Source organism: Prinia subflava, chromosome 18 (genome assembly GCF_021018805.1).
Source record: "Prinia subflava isolate CZ2003 ecotype Zambia chromosome 18, Cam_Psub_1.2, whole genome shotgun sequence".
Lineage (NCBI taxonomy): Eukaryota > Metazoa > Chordata > Aves > Passeriformes > Cisticolidae > Prinia > Prinia subflava.
The window spans coordinates 2,022,569-2,040,406 of NC_086264.1; the positions used below are offsets into that span (position 1 = coordinate 2,022,569).

The 17,838-nt window shown below is 59.9% G+C and overlaps 2 protein-coding genes across 3 annotated transcripts; one reads left to right on the forward strand and one right to left on the reverse strand.

Moving 5' to 3' along the window:
• Positions 1–373: 373 nt before the first annotated feature.
• PARM1 (prostate androgen-regulated mucin-like protein 1) lies at positions 374–10,658 on the reverse strand. Its single transcript, XM_063415172.1, has 4 exons — positions 10,527–10,658; positions 2,540–3,190; positions 1,764–1,842; positions 374–1,181 (listed from the first exon to the last, which is right to left on the reverse strand). Exons 1-4 carry the CDS (start codon positions 10,576–10,578, stop codon positions 1,097–1,099), a joined length of 867 nt encoding a protein of 288 aa, XP_063271242.1. The 5' UTR covers positions 10,579–10,658; the 3' UTR covers positions 374–1,096.
• A 2,777-nt stretch (positions 10,659–13,435) lies between these two features.
• BTC (betacellulin) lies at positions 13,436–17,692 on the forward strand. 2 transcript variants are annotated; one of them, XM_063415132.1, is made up of 6 exons: positions 13,436–13,595; positions 16,335–16,430; positions 16,682–16,799; positions 16,930–17,076; positions 17,364–17,471; positions 17,563–17,692. In XM_063415132.1, the coding sequence occupies exons 1-5, from the start codon at positions 13,523–13,525 to the stop codon at positions 17,467–17,469; spliced, it is 540 nt and encodes a 179-aa protein (XP_063271202.1). In that variant the 5' UTR covers positions 13,436–13,522; the 3' UTR covers positions 17,470–17,471; positions 17,563–17,692. The 2 variants fall into 2 exon arrangements, with proteins under 2 accessions (XP_063271202.1, XP_063271203.1); XM_063415133.1 differs by having other exon boundaries at positions 17,364–17,640.
• The last annotated feature ends 146 nt before the right edge of the window (positions 17,693–17,838 follow it).

Genomic DNA, 17,838 nt, shown 5'->3' on the forward strand with positions numbered 1-17,838 from the left:
GACCTTTCCAGGTACCTGTTGGGTGCCGGCCACGTTTCTTAGCCTCACTTGATGGAAACCCGGGGATGATGCATCTCTCGCAGGAAGCAATCATGGAAACACCCCAAGCTTTGATGTTTCCAGGGCTGCTCCGTGGAGAGGCAGGGTGGGCAGCAGAGCCTGTTCCCAAGCCTGCACCACCTGTACCGGGACACCCCCTGAGCTTGCAGCACCAATTAGCGCTGGCTAATTAATCAAGGTCACGCAGACTGTGGGGTTTGCTTTCCACCGCCAGGGAATTTAGGCAGAGGGAGAAGCGGCTGAGCATCCCCTTCCCAAACCAGCTCTGCCATCAGACATCCCCAGCCATCCCACACTGAAAGCTGAACACAAATTGGGGATTAAAAGAACACTCCGCTGTATTTTGGCAGCCAAGTTTTTTAAGGAATGGAAACAAAGCTGTGGAGCAAGCAGCCACATGTGTGAAATGAATGGTCAGTGCATCTTCCCATGGGCTCCTGGGCTGCGTTTGGGACCAACCCCCCCACAATTAAACGGAAAGAAATTGAATTAGGAACCTCTGCATGGAAGCACCTGCAGGAAAAGAAAGGGGGCAGTGAGTGAGCAGCCCCCATAACTGTTCGTAGTTCCTGGTGAGACAAGGCAAAGGATTTCATAGCAGGGCAACACAGGGAAGTGATTTTAGGGAAAGGGACATGTGAAAGCACAGGAGACCCTGGCACACTGCTGGCTCTGGCTCAGCAGCCCCCCACTCCCCTCCAAATCACAGAGCAGCAGCATTTCAAAGGATGTCACAGCACTGGCTGAACCTCCATCCTCTCCCTTGACCTCCCCAGCCCCTCCCCCTGGGGAATTTGGATTCCTTTGTCTACAGCAAGTGGCTGACCTGCCCCAGGACCTGGTTTCCTGCTCAAAGGCCAAAATTCAGGTTTATTGTCAGCACTGCACACCCGCCCTCCAGTCCCTGCCATCCACCAGACCCGTGGTGATCCTGCCTGAGGCAGGGGCTCCGTGCCCGGCATCTCCTCGACAGCGGATGCTCTGCTGCAGAAGCGCTTATAAATTAAGGGTTTGTGGGTTTTTTTCTTCATCCCTGCTAGGAATCATCATAGAGAGGGTTGTTGTAGTTGCCCCAGGAGCCGTAGTCATGGTCGTCCAAAAGCCTTCCATAGGAGGAGTGCCTGCCAGGGAAAGAGAACCGGTTACTTTGAGGATTTATTGGTTATTCTGCCATGGGATGAAGAAATATTAATGCAAGGGCTCCCTAGGTCAAGCTTTGGGATATTTTAAGAGGAAGAACCAGGAGAAGTGAAGAGAAGCTCAGGCTGAATTTTACCCCCACTGGATGAGCCTGGACAGGGCAGGGAATTAAAACAAGACCTTTGCTCATCTCAGCTGCCAGCAAAGTCTCATTAGGGATGCTCAGCACTGGGCTCTGCTGCTGTTTATTGTCCCAGTGACAGCGAGACCCACGGCAGCAGATTTCCCAAGGGATAATTACTGGTTATGACTGTGCTGAGCAGCATCCCTGGCATTTGAGCAAGGCAATTGTAAAATGAGAGACTGAAACTCTGCTTTCCAGTACAGGGCTGGTAAGGGATGGAGCCGTGCTGGCACCAGAGGCTGCACATTGCCCTGCCACGCTTGGGGACAGCGCCTTCCCGGGGCTTTGCACCGTCCTTGTGACGGTGAGAGGGGCCTGCAGGGAGCCTCAGGGAGGGGCCCAGTCCCAGCAGTGAGACAAGAGCCCCAAACAGCCTTACCTGATCTTGAGGTAGGCGGCTGCCCCGAACACCAGCACCACCACCACGATGACCGTCACGGTGATGGCCACGATGCTCCCTGTGGGTGGAACATGAGAAGGGCAGGGTTCAGCCCCCGAGGCCCATGGCACACATCCCACACCCCAGCTGCTCCCAGTTCACCCACTCCAGCCGTCTCTGACAGCGGGAATGTTCCCTCACTGCTTCCCTCCGCTTTTGCCATGATCCCGTTCCCATGAACGCAGAGTAGGTGTAGGATGAAACACAGCTGGGCTTTGCCTGGGCACTATGGACTCACTCCTTAATGCTCCTCCCAGCACTAGGCAGCGTTTAGTGCTGGCCAAGGCTAGAAAATGCTCCAGATCTCCCCTTTTCCAGCCATATGGAGCACTTCTAAGCTACCTGTGTGTGCACAAGGGGACAGGAAGAAGCTGGTGTCAGCTTCCTGAGGTCTCCAGGAGGGAAAATGAAAACCTACATCCTCCTAACTCAGGCTGCACCCACCACCCAGCCATTTGTTTCCTCTCATCCTTAAGTGTTTCAAGTCAAATTTAGAACTGAGGATTTTATTCACATCTCCAGGCAACCGAGATTTGTTATCTACCAGTCCCGGTCTCTGCCAGTGGATCAGATGACACAGGCTCCTCCAGGAATTCTGCAGAATGATGCTCTCAGGCAGCTGACCACCCCTTCCCTTCCACTTTGGGGCCTGCCCCTCCTGTCCGAGCACCTGGTCGTGTTTTACCTGCGTGTGCAGTGGGAGCGGCGGGGCTCACCTGCGCTCAGGGCCCGCGGCACCTCCTCCACGGTGACTCCGGTGGCTTTCTCGGAGGCTGCGGCCTCGCCTCCCGTGGGGCCCATCACAGTCACTGGGGGGGATGTCGGCTCCACGGCCAGGCTCGATGCCATGGCCAGTGTCCCCAGGGAAGGGACATCCTTGGCCAGCAGCGGGGGCTGGGTAGCGCCAGGGCTCACCAGGACAGGCGTCGGGGACAAGGCCACCCCGGGGGGCGAGCGGGGCTCGCTGGTGGGGAGGGCAGAGCGGGGTGGGGGCGCAGCGGTGCCTGTGGGGCTGGAAGCTGCCCCCAGTTCCTCGGTGCTCCCCGCCGGGCTGCCGGTGCTCGCTGTCCGCGGAGCCGGGGCTGTCCCCGCCGTGGGCGGCACCGCGCTGGGGCCGGAGGCTGCCGGGGGAGCGGCAGCGGTGACAGGAGCGGGGGACAGCGCTGCCACAGGGGCGCTGGCGTTGTGGCCGTCCCCCTCCAGGGGCCTGGAGGACGCCCCATGTCCGGAAGGTCCCGTGGGCAGCGAGGGCTGGCCTGGAGCTGGTGTGGGGACATCCCCCGAGTCCGGTCTCACCGGGACACCCCCCCAGAGGAAGGGCGGGCGGACGGGGAGGAGGGGCGGTCCTGGGGAGTCATCCCCCAGCCCTGGAGAGAGACGAAGAAATGTTAATCACAATTAATTAATTAGGCCAATCCTTGGGGCGAGCTGGTGTTTGGGAGAGAACTAAAGGGCTTGGGAATTAAGCTGGAAATAAGTTTGGGTTTTAAAATCGTGAGAGCCATCTAAAAAAATACAGCTGTGTACCCAGAGGCGATGTTTAAACCAGACCAGTTGTCCTGGCATAGATCAGACCCATTTTCCCCCCAGTTTGGGATACCTCATCCCCAGTCACCCCCTCCATCTTCCCAGCATCTCCTCCCAGCAGCAGGGGAAAAAGCTCCTCCCCACAGCAGCCACTCTGCAGCTGGGAATGATAACACAAGACTCCTCTTTCTCCTCTCCCCCCATTTCCTTGTGCATTCATTCATTTGTCTCCATTTCTTAGCATGAAGATGAGTCATTTCTCCCTCTGTCCCCACCAGCTGACTTCTGGGGCTTTCCCCCCCCTTTCTAGGGCTGAACTCAGCACTGGTCCAGCACTGGCCCCCTCAGTGTGGTGGGATGAGGGAAGAGTGTGCCAACACTGCATGACACCGGGAGGCATTTTTATTCCATGCATTCATTTATTTACAGCCACAGAGCATCCCAAGCCCAGCACTGGGAAGAGCAGGAGCTCACTCCAGCTGCAATGAACTAATCCTGAGTGGGGAGGACAGAAACATTCAGTGCCTGTGTAGAAAAACAATGGGATCTGGCACTGGTGAGCAGGGGCTCATTAATCCAGCCAAAATTTCTTTTTTTGGTTCTGTGGATGCAAGTGAAGGGCTCCATTCCCCAGGCAAAGGAGTCTTGGAGGTGGCACCGGGGCCGTGGCTGCTCCTTTCCCCTGAGGACAAGCACTTGGAGATGCCTCTGAGCTTTCACCCTCCTCAGGGTGAGGACACAAACCCTAGGGCAGGGAGGAGAAGGGGAATGACGAGCTGGACCAAGGATCCTTCACACCAAGGTTCAGAATCCATCCATGTCTCAATAATCCTTGCCCCAACACACCTGGACCTTCCAAATCTCTCCAGCAGGTACCAGACAGCCCCTGCAACCCAACAAGGCCACTGAGCACAGCAGGATCCTCCCAGGGCTGGGAGCACCTCGGAAAGTCTGTCACCTCTGTAAATGTGGATGCTCCCAGCCTCTCAGGGACACAGGCAGCTTTCACCTCTCTGCAAAGCCACCCTGACGTCCCAAAGTGCTCGGGGTCAGCAGAGCTCCCATGATCTGCCTGAACTTTGGAGGCAAACCAATAGGGAGCTCGGGAAGCTGGCAGTGCTGCTAGGCTGGATGAGTCAGGAACTTTCCATAATATCAAAGGGATATAAATTGGGAGGCTGAGCCAGAAGTGGAGGCAGGAGCAATCTTTGGCTGCTGGCTGAGTACTCCCGGCCAAGGAGGTCACAAGGCACAGGGACTCTTCCCAGGAGAGTGAGCACGGCCGAAGGCGCTGCTCAGCTCAGCCCTGTGAGCAATCCCTGCCTGTGCCTGTGCCAGTGCTGTGCTTTCCCCTTCCTCCTCCCAGCCATCAGCTCCACAGGTGATCTGGGACCCAGCCACTGCCCCTGGGGTCTCACCCAGAGGAGATGAGCCCAGGAGATCCCAGCCACCATCCTAGAGGCAGCGCAGGCTGCTCCTGCATGGGGTGAGGATTAAGGGATGGAAAGGAGCGGGTTGAGGGTCCCCTTGGCTGGTGCTCCTCCTGTCCCCATCCACATCACTGCACACAGCTCAGGGGCAGCCTGTCCCACAGATGGGTGATCTCCAGTGTGTCTGCAGGTCCTGTCCTCTTACCAAGGCATCTGAAAGGGAGAATCAAAAGGAAAACAAAGGCCAAAGGAGATATTTCCTTTGTTTTCCTGACACCTGGTCTGCAGGAGCTGCTGCTGGGAGCGGGAGGCAGAGCAGTGCCCTGGAACAAGGGACAAAATAGCTACAACACTTCACTCAGGACCACATGACTTGAAAGGCTAAAAACACCTCAACCACGGGCTGTCAGAGGGACTGAGGGATGTCAGCTCCCAGAGGACACCGAGCATAGCTCAGCCCTGAGGAATTTGCTCATCTAATTCACTTAAGGCAGTTGAGCACCCTGCTGGAATCCAGCACAGAGCGAGGCAGGGGACTGCCAGGATGAGGTAACCACCTGGGAAAGCAGTAGTGTCCCACTCCAGAGCCCCACAGGAGCTTTGGAAAGTCCTCTTCCCAGAGTTTAGTCACTAGGGGTACAGAAAACAGCCAAGGAAAGAAGAACCCAAAGCCGTGTCATTCAAATATCCTGCTTTTGGGGAACACTGACCCTAATCACATGAAGAATGAACCTGATGAATTCTCTCTGTCTCCTGCTGCCTTGCTGCTCTCCTGGCTCCTGCAAGCCACACAGAGAGAGGGGCAGGTCTTGCCCTGCAGGAGCTGAGCGATGCTCGTGCTCCTCTTGGGGAAGAGCTGCTTGGCCTGGGCTGGCAGCCTCTCCAGGATGCATTTCCCAGGCACTCCAAAAGCCATTGCAGCAAATCCTAAATTGCTCTGCCAGCTGAAACGCAGCATAAAAGCCACCAGAGAACATCTCCAGGCCGAGTGAATGACATCAGATGGGAGCAGCCACGCCGCAGCAAACAAACACGCAGTGATAAGGCAGAGATAGAGCTTTTAATGGGCTTCACTTCAGAACTCATCGCCTCTGACACAGCCACAGGAGATCCACATGACCCAGCCCACACGGCTGCTCTCAGCCCAAATTAACCAGAGCACCCAAGCCCCAGCTGCAGCCAGGGATGCTCCTCCAGCAGCCAAGGCCAAAGGGATAATGAAAGTTTCCATCACACGGATGTTATTTGTTCTGCCTGCCAGCAGCAGATCCTGACTGTACTTGCACAAGGAATCTCACCACCTGTTCTGAACAAGAAATACAACAACAGCAGAAAACAAGGAGAGCTGCAGGACACACACAGCACGCTCTGCTTGTGCAGTCAGCTTGGGTACCATTTTCTCTGCCAGTTTAGCAGCTGGTTTTGAGGCAGACACCCAAAACCCACAAGTAACCAAGACCATACAGAAGTATCACTACTCTTTAAAGCAGAACTCTGTAGGCATCTCAGTCTTTAATCACAAGAGTGAGCAAAAAGACCTTTTGCCAGTCCTGTGTAAAGCTACTCCTCATCAAATGCTGATGACAGAACAGCCCTGAGTCTCCTGAGTATGCCTTGATCTATAACAAGGTTAAGTGATGCAGAGCAATAAAACAATCTATATTTAAATGTAAGTAAGGATTTCCTGCCCATGACCTCCTTGGCTCAGCTTTGCTTCCTGTGGCTGGGGAGTCCTGTAACTTGTGCTGGTTTTTGGTAGTTCCCCTCCCCCTCGCTGATACTCAGGTATAATTTTCATTGTATTTCTTTGCTATAAAACTAGCAGCATCTGGCTGTGGATGGCAAAAGCTCTCCCTGAAGTAGCTAGGACTAAGCCAAACTGGTTTTTGCTTTGGGTTCAGCGAGTTTTTCCAGCTGTTCAGCCCTGCACTACCTCACCTTCCCTGTCACCATGCAGTTTGGGATCTGGGGATTTCACTTCTCGCTGGCTGGAGGCCCCATCTGCAGTGCCCAGGTTGTGACTGAGCCCTGTACTGGCATGGGGGAGGGAATACAGAGGATGTGGTGGTTGGTTTGGGCCTTTACTTTGTGTCTTTCTTTTTCTGGGGTGCTGCTGTGGACCCTTGCCTCGTTATCCCTGAGGAGTGTGGATGATGGGGAGGTCTGGGAGCAGTCCTGCAGGCTCTAAGCTGTGTCTCACCCTCACCGAGCTTTTCATGCCAGCACAGAGGGAGCACCCAGCTGGACTGGTGATGGGAAATGGGGACTCCTGAGGGTATCTCTAGCTTGAGGTGTGCAGCAAAGCTCCAGAACTGCATGTGAATGCTGGCGACCCCAATGCCAGCAGCAGCATCCCTGGCTGATGTGCTGCTCCACTCTTTCCTGCTCTATCTCCTCTATTTCGGTGCCAGGGTCTGCTGCCAATGGTATGAAACCAGTTCTGAGAGAAGGAAGAAACCAAGGGACAAAACCAGAGGCCAGAAACACCAACAGGTAAAAGGCAAAGCTATTCCCTGCCCATGCAAAGAAGCCAAGGCCATCAGATCCAATAAATCTGCAGTTGCTCTGATTTACTGGCAAGCCGAGCTGGCTTCCTGCATGATTAGTTTTATTCTGCTGCATGGTCGTTAAGTGCTTTGGGTCTAATTGCTCTGAAGCTTTCTGTAGCTCAGAGAAGCAGCTGCACAGCCCAAATCAATCCATGTGCTGTGCCCGTGTGTCCCTGGCCACCCCGAGCCCCTGCACCCTGCAGCTGCCCAGGACAGCCCGGGGTGCCCTCCCTGAGCTGGGGCTGCTGCTGAACCAGCCCGTGGGCATCCACCTCCCTGGAGGTGCCAGCACCTCTGGGGGATGCACAGCCTCCCCCTGCCAAAGGGAAGAGCAAAATCCTGTGGGGAATGAAGGGGAGGAAGGGGGGCTCTGGGAATCTGGCAAAGAGAGATTGCAAGCAAGGTCCTCCCCGGCTGGGGAGAAGCAGCTGCTCCACTCCAGGCTGTTTTGTGGAGGAAGGAGCTGATGTGGAGGCCTGGCTCTCTCCAGACCCTGAGGAATGCCGGGCAGACTCCGCTTGAGGAAGCAGGAGGAAAGCTCCACCAGCCTGCAGTCCCCGCTCCTCCCAGCCGAAAATAGCCTTTGAGATTCACATGGCTCCCCGCATGCTGCACCGTCCCTCCTTCCCTGCCTGCGCTGGGTGTCCAAGCTCTTCCCTGGCACCGTCTGCCCCTGAGCCAAACCCAGAGGTGGGGACTTTCGGTGCCACAACAAACCCACATTCTACCCAAAGAAAAGGTGGTGTTTCCCCCCCAAAGCTAAATGTTGCTTAATTATTCAGCTCATGAAGCCCTTGATCCTGATGCTGCAATGAAATTATAGCAGACAAGAAGGTGAAGAGGAATTTTTAGGTGTTTTTTCCTCCTGAGGGTGACAAAACACTCTCTGGCTAGTGGTCAGCCTGGACAGACAGAGGTATCTGATGAGGACCTGGGGTGGAAAGCAGAAGATGACAGCACCAGCTCTTTCTAAAATGATGTTTTGCTTGTTTAAATAAAAAATACATGAAGTACTTCAAGCTATATTCGTGAAGCATGCGAACAGGTGTGATGCTGTGCTTATTTCCCTGGGGAAGGGAGTAAGGGGTCCCATGGGAAGGGATGGATGCTCTCCGGTGTCTCCTTGGGCTGGGAGCTGGCGGGTGCACCTGCCTGCCTGGGACACGGCACAATACTTTTTCCAGGCACATGTCTTGGAAATGGCTCTGGAGCCAGCCAGGAGTTTTGCAAGAAGCAGCTCTGCCCAGGTGACAACTCCCCAGTTCCGTAATTCTCCTGGCTGGCTGCTAATTAGTGCTTCTAGGTGCAGCTTCCAACATGCATCAGCCCCATTCCAGCCCCTCCCAGGGGGAGAAGCAGCTGGGTTCGGCAGAGGAATTTTAGAGCATCCTCTGGTGTTAGAGGCTGATTGCTCATTTGGGAGAGGGGATAATTACCCAACTCTCCTGTCCTCCAGCTCACGGGGGAGCAGAGTGCCTAAAGATTTGCCTCCTCAATGGCAGCTTAAAACAGTCCATGGGGCTCTGAGAGCCCAAAATGCAGCTCTTCCACCCCAGAGTCTCCGTGAAGAAGCACTCAAAACCTTAAAAGCCACGAGCTGCTTCTAAAAGGTACTTAAAAATGTCTCAGCTGGGGCACAGGGGGAATGGCTGAAGGGGAGAGAGGGCTCGGGGCTGGGCACCAGGAAAACAGAGCAGGTTTCAATTTACATCCAGACTAAGGAGTAATAACAGGATAAAAACTTCCTTGTGCGAGACGCTGTTGTTTCATTACGTGGCCAGGCAAAGCCCAGACTCATTTTACTCCTGGCCAGTGACGTCCTCACTGTCATTTAGTCCAGAAGAATGAGCTTGAAGCATATTTAAATTGTGCTTTGTTTTTCTTCCCAAGATATATATAGAGATAGATATAAAAATATAAGTATACACCTTTTTTTAAAAGAAATATTTCAATGGGGACAAAAATGTTGTAGAAAGCATCTGAAAGATGCTCTAGGGCTGTTTGGGAGCAGCTTGAGAGCCATGGGAGCACAGTCCAGGGAAATCTTTTCTGTTTCTTCTGCCAAGCCTGGCTGGCGTTGGTGCTTTAGAGAGGGATGGTCGTGGGAACAGCTTTGGGTTTGGCCCGGGCTCTGGGAAAAACCCGCCTCCCAACCCCAAAGGTTGACTCCCAGCAGAGACTGGCTGCTTTAGGGGCAAATTTGGGCAAGGCAGGGGGCCGCGAAGGAGAAGAAAGAGCATCCCCAGCATCCTCGTGGAGCGAAATGCTCATCCCCATCCCTCCCAAACGCGTTTGCTCGGAAAGCCCAGATCAGGAGCTCGAGGGCAAATTCCCCCTTTCCAGGGAGGATCATTCGCTCAGCTCTCCCTCCCCTCGCACCGCCGGGGTCACTTATCCCGGCAAGATCTCCCACACGCTGGCCCAGGGCCGTGGCTGGGGGTCCCGCAGGGGCTGGCTGCGGGCTGTGCCCCGGCGCTGCTCTGCCGGCAGCGATGTGACAATGACAGCTCGGCCGATGGATTTGTCCCCGCGCGCGTCCCCGGTTACGCAAGTGTGTTTTGCAGTTCCTGAGCCAGCGGCTCCTCGTGTTTATGGAAAGCGCAGCCCGGGCAGTGCCCCGCGCTCGCTGCCGCATCGGGCTGGCTCGGCGGGGGCGGATGCCAAGGCGGGTGTCTGTGTGGGATGGGGAGGCTGCCGCCGCCGGGGGGATCCCTGGAGCTGGGGGGAAGCGCCAGGGGCTGGGGGCGTGGGAGCCTTCGCTCAAGGCCAGGGAGATCCATAAAATCTCCTTCGGAGCAGTGACCGTGGAGGGAAGGGGGATGCGGACAGGAGGGGAGTGCAGCCCGGGCAGGGGGTGGCCGTGAGGAGACTGTGGTGGTCCCACCAAGTTGTCCTCCTTCACGGCAGGCGGGGTCTCTGCTGGGGACGCCTCTGAGGGGCAAGGGGTGAGGAAAAGAAGGGTGAAGCACCTCTTGCCCGACCGCAGCGGTGTCATTGGCGGTGACCCCCCTCACGGGGCTGTGAGTGGGACCCGTGGTGGGGCTGGCTCCGCTCCCCCTCCTCCGGGAAGGAGCCGCGCTGTCCCCGGCGAACGCGGGGCTGCCTCCTTCCCCGCGGCCACCGCATCGCTCCCGGCCCCACACCGGGGGTCCACGAGTGTCCCCCCTGCCCATCGCGGTGCGGCGGCGGGCACTTACCTGCCGGGAGGAGGAGGAGGGCGAGGAACAGGAGGCGGCAGCAGCAGCCCATGGTGCCGGCGGCGCTGGCAGCCGCGGCGGGAGGGACGCACAGCCCGGCCCCGCCACCGCCCGGCCCGGCCCGGCCCGGCCCCCGCCACCGCCCCCCGCCCGCGCCCGGCCCACAGCGGCACCTGCCGGCCCCGGCACGGCCGGGGATGAGGGACCGGCACGGCCGGGAATGAGGGACCGGCACCGCCGGGAATGAGGGACCAGCACGGCCGGGGATGCGGGACCGGCACGGCCGGGGATGAGGGACCGGCACGGCCGGGGATGCGGGACCGGCACGGCCGGGGATACGGGCAGGGGGCGGGGGATGCGGGGCACGGGCACTGGGTACCAGGGACTGACCGTAGGGCATCAGGCACACCACGCTGGGTGCGGGCACTGGGACGGGGTGGTGGAACCAGTCCACCTGCCCCGGGATGAGGCACCGGGCTCTCAGCACTGCACTGGGTGGTGGGACCAGTCACCCTGCCCTGGGATGAGGCACTGGGATTGGATACTGAGTGCCACACGCTGCCAGTGATCATCACACACTGAGGACCCGGCATGGGGTGCTCCTGTACCAGCCGGTGACACCCACTTGGGGTGCTCTGTGTTAATTCCCCCTGTCCCCCTGCACCCTCAGGGCCGTGCCAGCTCCTGCCTGGATATAATGGTGATGTCCCGGCACAGGGTGCCCAGAGAAGCCGTGGCTGCCCCATCCCTGGAAGTGTCCAGGGCCAGGTTGGACAGGGCTTGGAGCAATCTGGGATAGTGGAAGTTGTCCCTGCCAATCGCAGCAGAGCTGAAACAAGAAGAGCTTTTGGAAGGTCCCTTCCAATAAAAACTGTTCTGTAATTCCGTGTTTCTGGACCTCCCTGGGTTCCCCTTGCCTGCTGCATAGAAGGGATCTGGTGCCTGTGGTGGGGACAACCCAGGTACGTGAGTCAGGAGCAGTCAGGGTCCTGCCTTCCCACGGCACAAACAGCTCCCAAAATGCAGCTGCCAGTGCCCGAAGGACCCAGCCAGGAGACACCTGTGGCACAGCAGGAGGTGCAAGGACCATTTTTTTACCTCTTTTCTTCTGGAAAGGGCTGTGCTGTGGGTGAAATATTTTCGGGCTGAACTCATCCTCTCCAGGCTTTTGCACACTGCCTATGGAAAAGGATTTACAGAGCCCAGGCTGTGGCCGAGCTATCTTTAACCGGGGTTACTCAGCCCTCTATTCTCTTCTATTGTGTGGCGTTTTCTCAGGATGGCTCCTGGCTCTGGGCCTAAAACAGCAGGACACAAAATCCAAGTCAGCTGCATTCCTGAGGCGCCGGGCGATATCAGCATCCCGCTCTCCTTGAAACCTTTCCTCTGCTTGGGAGGAGGGAAAATAATGCTGTTGTTGCTGCAGGGGCTTGGAGCCGTGGGAACAGCCTGATAACCTCCCTGCTTCTCCCCTCACGTCCTTGGCGCTGGTGGTGCTGCGTGTTTCTGCGGAAAGGAGCTTCTGGCGGGGCTGGGCTGGGCACAGGCGCTGCCGCTCGCCGTGGCCATGGGGCGCCGGGGGCCGTGGGGAGCCCGGAACACCCCGAGGCCACCAGCCCTGGGCTCCAGCTGCCACCTGCTGGTCACCTCCGCCCGGTCCTCCCGGCGAGGGAGGTCTCAGTGCAGCAGGGGACGTGGCCGGGGAGAGATCCTTTTTTGGGGATAACTTTTGCCGGCACTTTCCCATTTGCTACTGGAGATGGGAAACCATTGCCTCTGGTGACATCTACCCTGTGGCCCCAGCTCGTTCAAAATCTCTTTAAAATGCTTTTCCCCATCACTTTTATCCAGATATGAAGGGTGCTGGAGGGAAATTTTTCTTTTGGTGGGCAGGAGGATTTTTTTTTCTTTTTTTTTTTTTTGCCTGCTCCCTGCCTTTGCCCACCCCACCGAGATGAAGCCAGCTCCTCTCGGGTGGCCCTGTGCCACATCCTGCTACCAGCTGCCAGTTTTGCTGGTCTTATCCAACCCCCCCAGCAGAGCTTTTGCACCATCCTCGTGATTTTTCACGCTTTGCCTGTTTTGGGGGGCTGCTGGCAGGGGGCCGGAGTGGCCGTGAGCCGAGGGGTCGGCGGTACCGGTGTGCCGGAGCTTGCAGCGGGAATTTTTGGCCGGCCAGGGCTAAGGGAGCTTGCTCACCCCCTGGCCAGCGGCCAAATGGCATGGCTGGGTGGCTGCCAGCACTCGCATTAATAGCTGCCAGCTTGCGGTTTGAGGTCACCCGTTCTTTCCAGTCCTTCATTCCCACCTCAGTTCGCGCCTGTCGCGGCGCGGGGCCGGAGCAGCTCCCCCGCCCTCCGTGCCGGGAGAGCCGCTTGAGCCGTGCTCAGGGCTCAGCATCCCCAGCGAGCAGCGCCGAGGGCAGCAGGGGACGCGCCAGCGTCTGGGGGACACCTTCACCCCTGTGCATCTTGTGCGAAGGCACAGCCCCTTGCAGAATAATTGGAAGCTGCCGTCATTCCCTGCCAAGGCCTTTGGCAGGGTTTTATAGCCGCTCGCTATGAATAAATTCACCTTTTCATAACAAGCTAGCCAGGGATAAACGCTCTGGGGAGGTGAGGCGCAAGCTCTCTGTCCCTCTGGAGAGAGGATCCCCGGAGCTCTGCTCTGATGGCAGCGTGGGGGATCCCCCTCGCTGCCCAAATCCCCAGGGTCTGGGCTGAGGCATCTCCTTGACGCCTCCCGCAGGAGGAGGCCAGGGCGGCCGGTGCGAGGTGGGACACGCGTGGGTGGGACACCCGGGAGGGGACGCGCCGCGGGGGCACGGCCGGACCGCCCGGGATGGCCCCGGCGGGGTGGGAGCCGCGCAGCTGGAGGAGGAGGAGGCGCAGGCGGAGGAGGAGGAGGAGGAGGGCGGTGGTGCCAGAGCGGCCGCCCCTGTCCCGCCCCGCCGCAGCCGCCGGGCACCGGGCACCGGGCAGGCGGCGGCGGCGCACATGGAGGTGGCGGCGGCCCCGGCCCCGGGCGGCGGCCCCGGTACCCTGCTGCTCTGCCTGGCCCTCGCCTCTGGTAAGCACGGGCGTCCCCCTGCCCCGCCACCTGCCCGGTCCCGGGATACCCAGGGGCTGCCAGGGTGTTCCTCCCTGTCCCGGCCCGGTGCTTCCCGCCCCTGCACGGTGCTCCGCGTTCCTGCACCGTGTCACCTCCACTGTCCCAGTCCGGTGTCACCCCCCCGGTCCCGGCACCGTCCTCTCTCTGGTCCCGCTGCTTCCCGGTCCCAGACTGATCCCACACCTGCCTCCCGGTCCTATCCCGGTGCTCCCCCTGCCTGTCCTGGTGCTCCCCCATCCCATCCTGCTGCTCCCCGGCCCATTCTGCTGAACGCTTGTATTCCCCTCTCTTACAGCCCATCCTGATGCTGGCCCTGTCCCATCCCAGTGTTCATCCTGGTGTTTCTGCAGTCCCATCCCAGCGAATCCTCGTGCCCCCAGGACAATCCCAGCCCAGCCCCTCCTCTATGCCCAGCCTGGCATTTACCCAGCCCTGTACCTGGGCTCCCCCATGTGCCCCCAGGTCCCATCCTGGAACTCCCCACAATTCCAATCCTGTGTTCCCCCTCCTCTGAATCCCTCAAACGCTTGGGGCCAGCACGGGGGCTGGGATGTCCTGGCTGGATCCTAGAGCACAGCCGGGATGCTTTTACCACCTGTTGATGGGACACTGCTCATGGGTGCCTGAGCACCCACAGCCATCCCTGGCAGCGCCGGGAATGTGGGATGCCGAGGGCAGGGGGGCAGGACCCATTCAGCAAGAGCGTGAGCATTCCCGTGTTCGTTCCTCAGTTTTTGGGAAACAGGAAGCTGCAGACAGGTGTCTGCTCATGGCTGCCAGGAAATAACCCCAGATAGGCTGGACAGCTGACACCCTCCCTGGCAGAGAGAGCCTGCACTGGGATTTCAGGGGAGCTTTCCTCTCCACGGGGAGCAGTTTGGGTTTGGCCCTTTGGCAGGGCTGGTGACAGCACTTGGCAAAACCTGCCAAACCAGTGCTGGCAGGAGGAAACCAAGGGTTGCTGACCTGTTTTAGGGCTGGTGTGTCCCCTCAGACCACGGCAATGTCCTGGGTGGTTGCTCTCCTAAAGTTTGGGCTTTCCTGGGAGAGCGTGGGGGTGTTAACAGCAAAATAATCCAGTGTTTGGGATACTTTCCCGGGTTATCTCTGGCTGGCCAGGAAAGGGTGCAGCCCGAGATAGTGGAGCCGCTCTCCCCGTGCATCAGAGAGATGAGGATGTTCGCACCTGCAGCCTCTGGGGGCCGCGGTCCGGCCGTGGGTGGGCGCAGCCCCCTCCCTCTGGAGCTGGCGCTGCCGCCAGGGCGGTCCTGCCAGGGGGCTGCCAGCCCGGAGGGTGCCAGAACGCCGCATCTGGTTGCAATAAGGGTGGGGAGCTCGGCTTGGCGGGGATCTTTCCATGTCGAGCTGTGAACTCGGTCACCGGGAGTGAAGTCAGCCTCCCTCCCTGTCCCGCCGTGTGCCCCCGCCGCCCACAGCTGGATCCGGGGGCAGCCGCCCCATGGCTCATCCCTGGCTCCCGCCAGGCAGCTCCCGCCCTGCTGCTGGCCCGGCTGGGGCGGGGGGCTCCCCTTGCTCCCCCCGGCCTCTCTGGGAGCTCTGTCACCCAGAGCGCGTCATTAGCGCCGTGGTGGCTATATATAGCCAGGAGGGACGTGTGTGCCGGGAATGTCCCTGCTGTGGGACGGGGGGACTCCGGAGGCTTGGCTGGGCAGCTCCCACCGCCGTTTCCGAGGTGCCGGAGGGCCGGATGAGGAAACAGGTAGCAGGAGACGAGGCTGCCAGGGTCTGGCCACGCAAACTCTGCGCTCCCTGGGACGCCTCAAAGTGCTCCCACTCGGGATGGCAGCAGCCCCGCCTCGGCGAGCCACATCCGCGGGAGCCACCCAGCACCCTGCCCCGTCAGGCAGGACCTGTCCCCGCTCCCTGGGTGCCGCCACCGCGGTGAATCCCCGGGGAGGGCCGGGCGGGGAGCGGGGCCGTGCTGAGTCAGGGCTGGCATGCCAGCGATCCGGTTACCGCCGCTCTGACGCGCCGGGCTCGGCCGCCTCTCGGTTTCACGCCGTGGTCACGGAGAGCGCGGTGGCCTCTTTCCCTGCCCGGGGCTCCAGGGAGAGCTCGGAGCACCTGCAGTGCCTAAAGGGGCTCCAAGAGAGCTGCAGAGGGACTTGTCACAAGGGCACGGAGTGACAGGACAAAGGGGAACGGCTTCGTACTGACAAAGGGCAGGTTTAGATTAGATATTGGGAAGGAATTCTTCCCTGCGAGGGTGGGGAGGCCCTGGCACAGATTACCCAGAGAAGCTGCGGTTGCCCCTGGATCCCTGGAAGTGTCCAAGGCCAAGTTGGACAGGGCTTGGAGCAACGTGGGATAGTGGAAGCTGTTAGAACAAGATGAACTTCACAGTCCCTTCCAGCCCAAACCCATCAGCGATTCCACGATTCCGGATCTCTCTGGGGATCCCTCCCTGCATCCTCCCTGGGCAGAGGAGCAGCTGGCCGGGCTGTGTGGTCCAAAACCCACCGCGCTGGCTCCCAGGCCCCGTGCTGGGGCGTTGGTGGGTGGAGGCAGCAGGCGGGACCGGCTTTCCCTTCTCCCGGCCCCGGGGAAAAGCTGATGCTGCCAGCGAAGGGGGGCCATGGGCACAGCTGCGGAGCCCGCTGCCAGCGCCCTCCCTGCTGCCGTGGGGGGCCGTGGGGGTGCTGGGCCCCCCCTCTGAGCCGCCTCTGCTCCCTCCAGGCTTGGCGTTCTTCAGCTGCGTGGGCGCCGACACCAACGTCACGGCCGGCCACGGCTCGGAGGGGCTGACCTGCGGCACGGCCAGGGGGTGCACAGGTAAGGGGGGCTGCGAGGGCCCCGGGGAGCCGGAGGAAGGGCGCGGGGAGCGGGCCGGGGCCGTGCATGAGCAGGTGTTTTCTGTAGCGAAGCCGTGCGGCATCCCCGGGCCGGGCAGCCGAGGACACCGTGCGGGCCCTGGTTGCAGGCTCGGAGCTGCTGCGGGGATGCACCAGCTCGGGGATGCTGCTGCCGCCTCGGGGCAAAACTGTCACCCCTCCGGGGAAATCCTTCGTCCTTGTCACCCCCAGGGAACGGGACGCAGCTGCGGCGGCAGAGCCACTTCTCCCGGTGCCCGGAGGAGTTCCAGCACTACTGTGTCAAAGGGAGGTGCCGCTTCCTCGTGGCCGAGCAGGCACCGGCTTGTGTGTAAGTCACCCCCGGTGGGGACGTGGCGGCTCGGGGTGGGATGCTGTGCTCGTCCTTCTCGGGAGAGCAGCGCCGAGGCACCATGGCAGCTTTTGGGACCGCCCTGTGCCTCCCCTGTGCCGCGGGGCAGGTGCGAGAGAGGCTACACCGGGGCTCGCTGCGAGAGGGTGGATCTGTTCTACCTGCGAGGCGACCAGGGCCAGATCGTCATCATCTCCCTGATCGCCGCCATCGTCACCCTCATCATCCTCATCGTCGGCATCTGCCTCTGCAGTCAGTACGTGGGGGAACGGGGCGGGAAAGGAAGAGAAAGAAAAGGGAGCAAACCCTGCCCAGCCGCCCTGGCTCCAGGCAGGCTGGATTGGGGTGCCCCGGGCTGGTGGAACACGGTCCTGCAGGTGTTGGGAGATGCCTGGAACATTCCTTTGGGGCTGGAAACCAGGTGTCACCCCATGTGGATCTTCTGCAGGGTAAAAGCCGAGGGAGAAGGAGGAGTATCACTGCCATGTCCCCTTCTGCCTCTTTATTTTTGTTTGTTTTTTATGATTTTTCCTTCCCGTCAAGCCACTGTCGGAGGCAGCGTAGGAAGAGAAAGGCAGAAGAGATGGAAACGTTAAACAAGGATTCCCCTTCCAGAAGTGACGATGTGCGGGAAACGGGCATCGCGTGAAGGTGCAGGGGAGCGGGGCGCGCCCGAGCCGGTGTGACCGGAGCCTCGCACCGGGCTGGGGGCCGAGGCCGACGGGCTCCGCTCTCTCCGCAGGAGCTCCCGGTACCTGCGGGCGGGTCCCGGACGGCAGCAGCGGCTGGCTCCATGGGCGAGGGCTAAAACCTGCAGCGGCTTGAATAAAGGGGTGACGGAAAGGTGTCCGCGTGTCGCCAATGTCCTTGCGGGCGCTGGGGCCGCCACCGGCGGGGGCTGCGCTGCCGCGCCGCGGCCGCCACACGGCGACACTGCGGGACGGGGCGGCTGCCAACCCCGCGCCGGCCACGCGGGGGCGACACAGCCCCGCCACCTCCCGCTCCCGGCTCCCGGGGC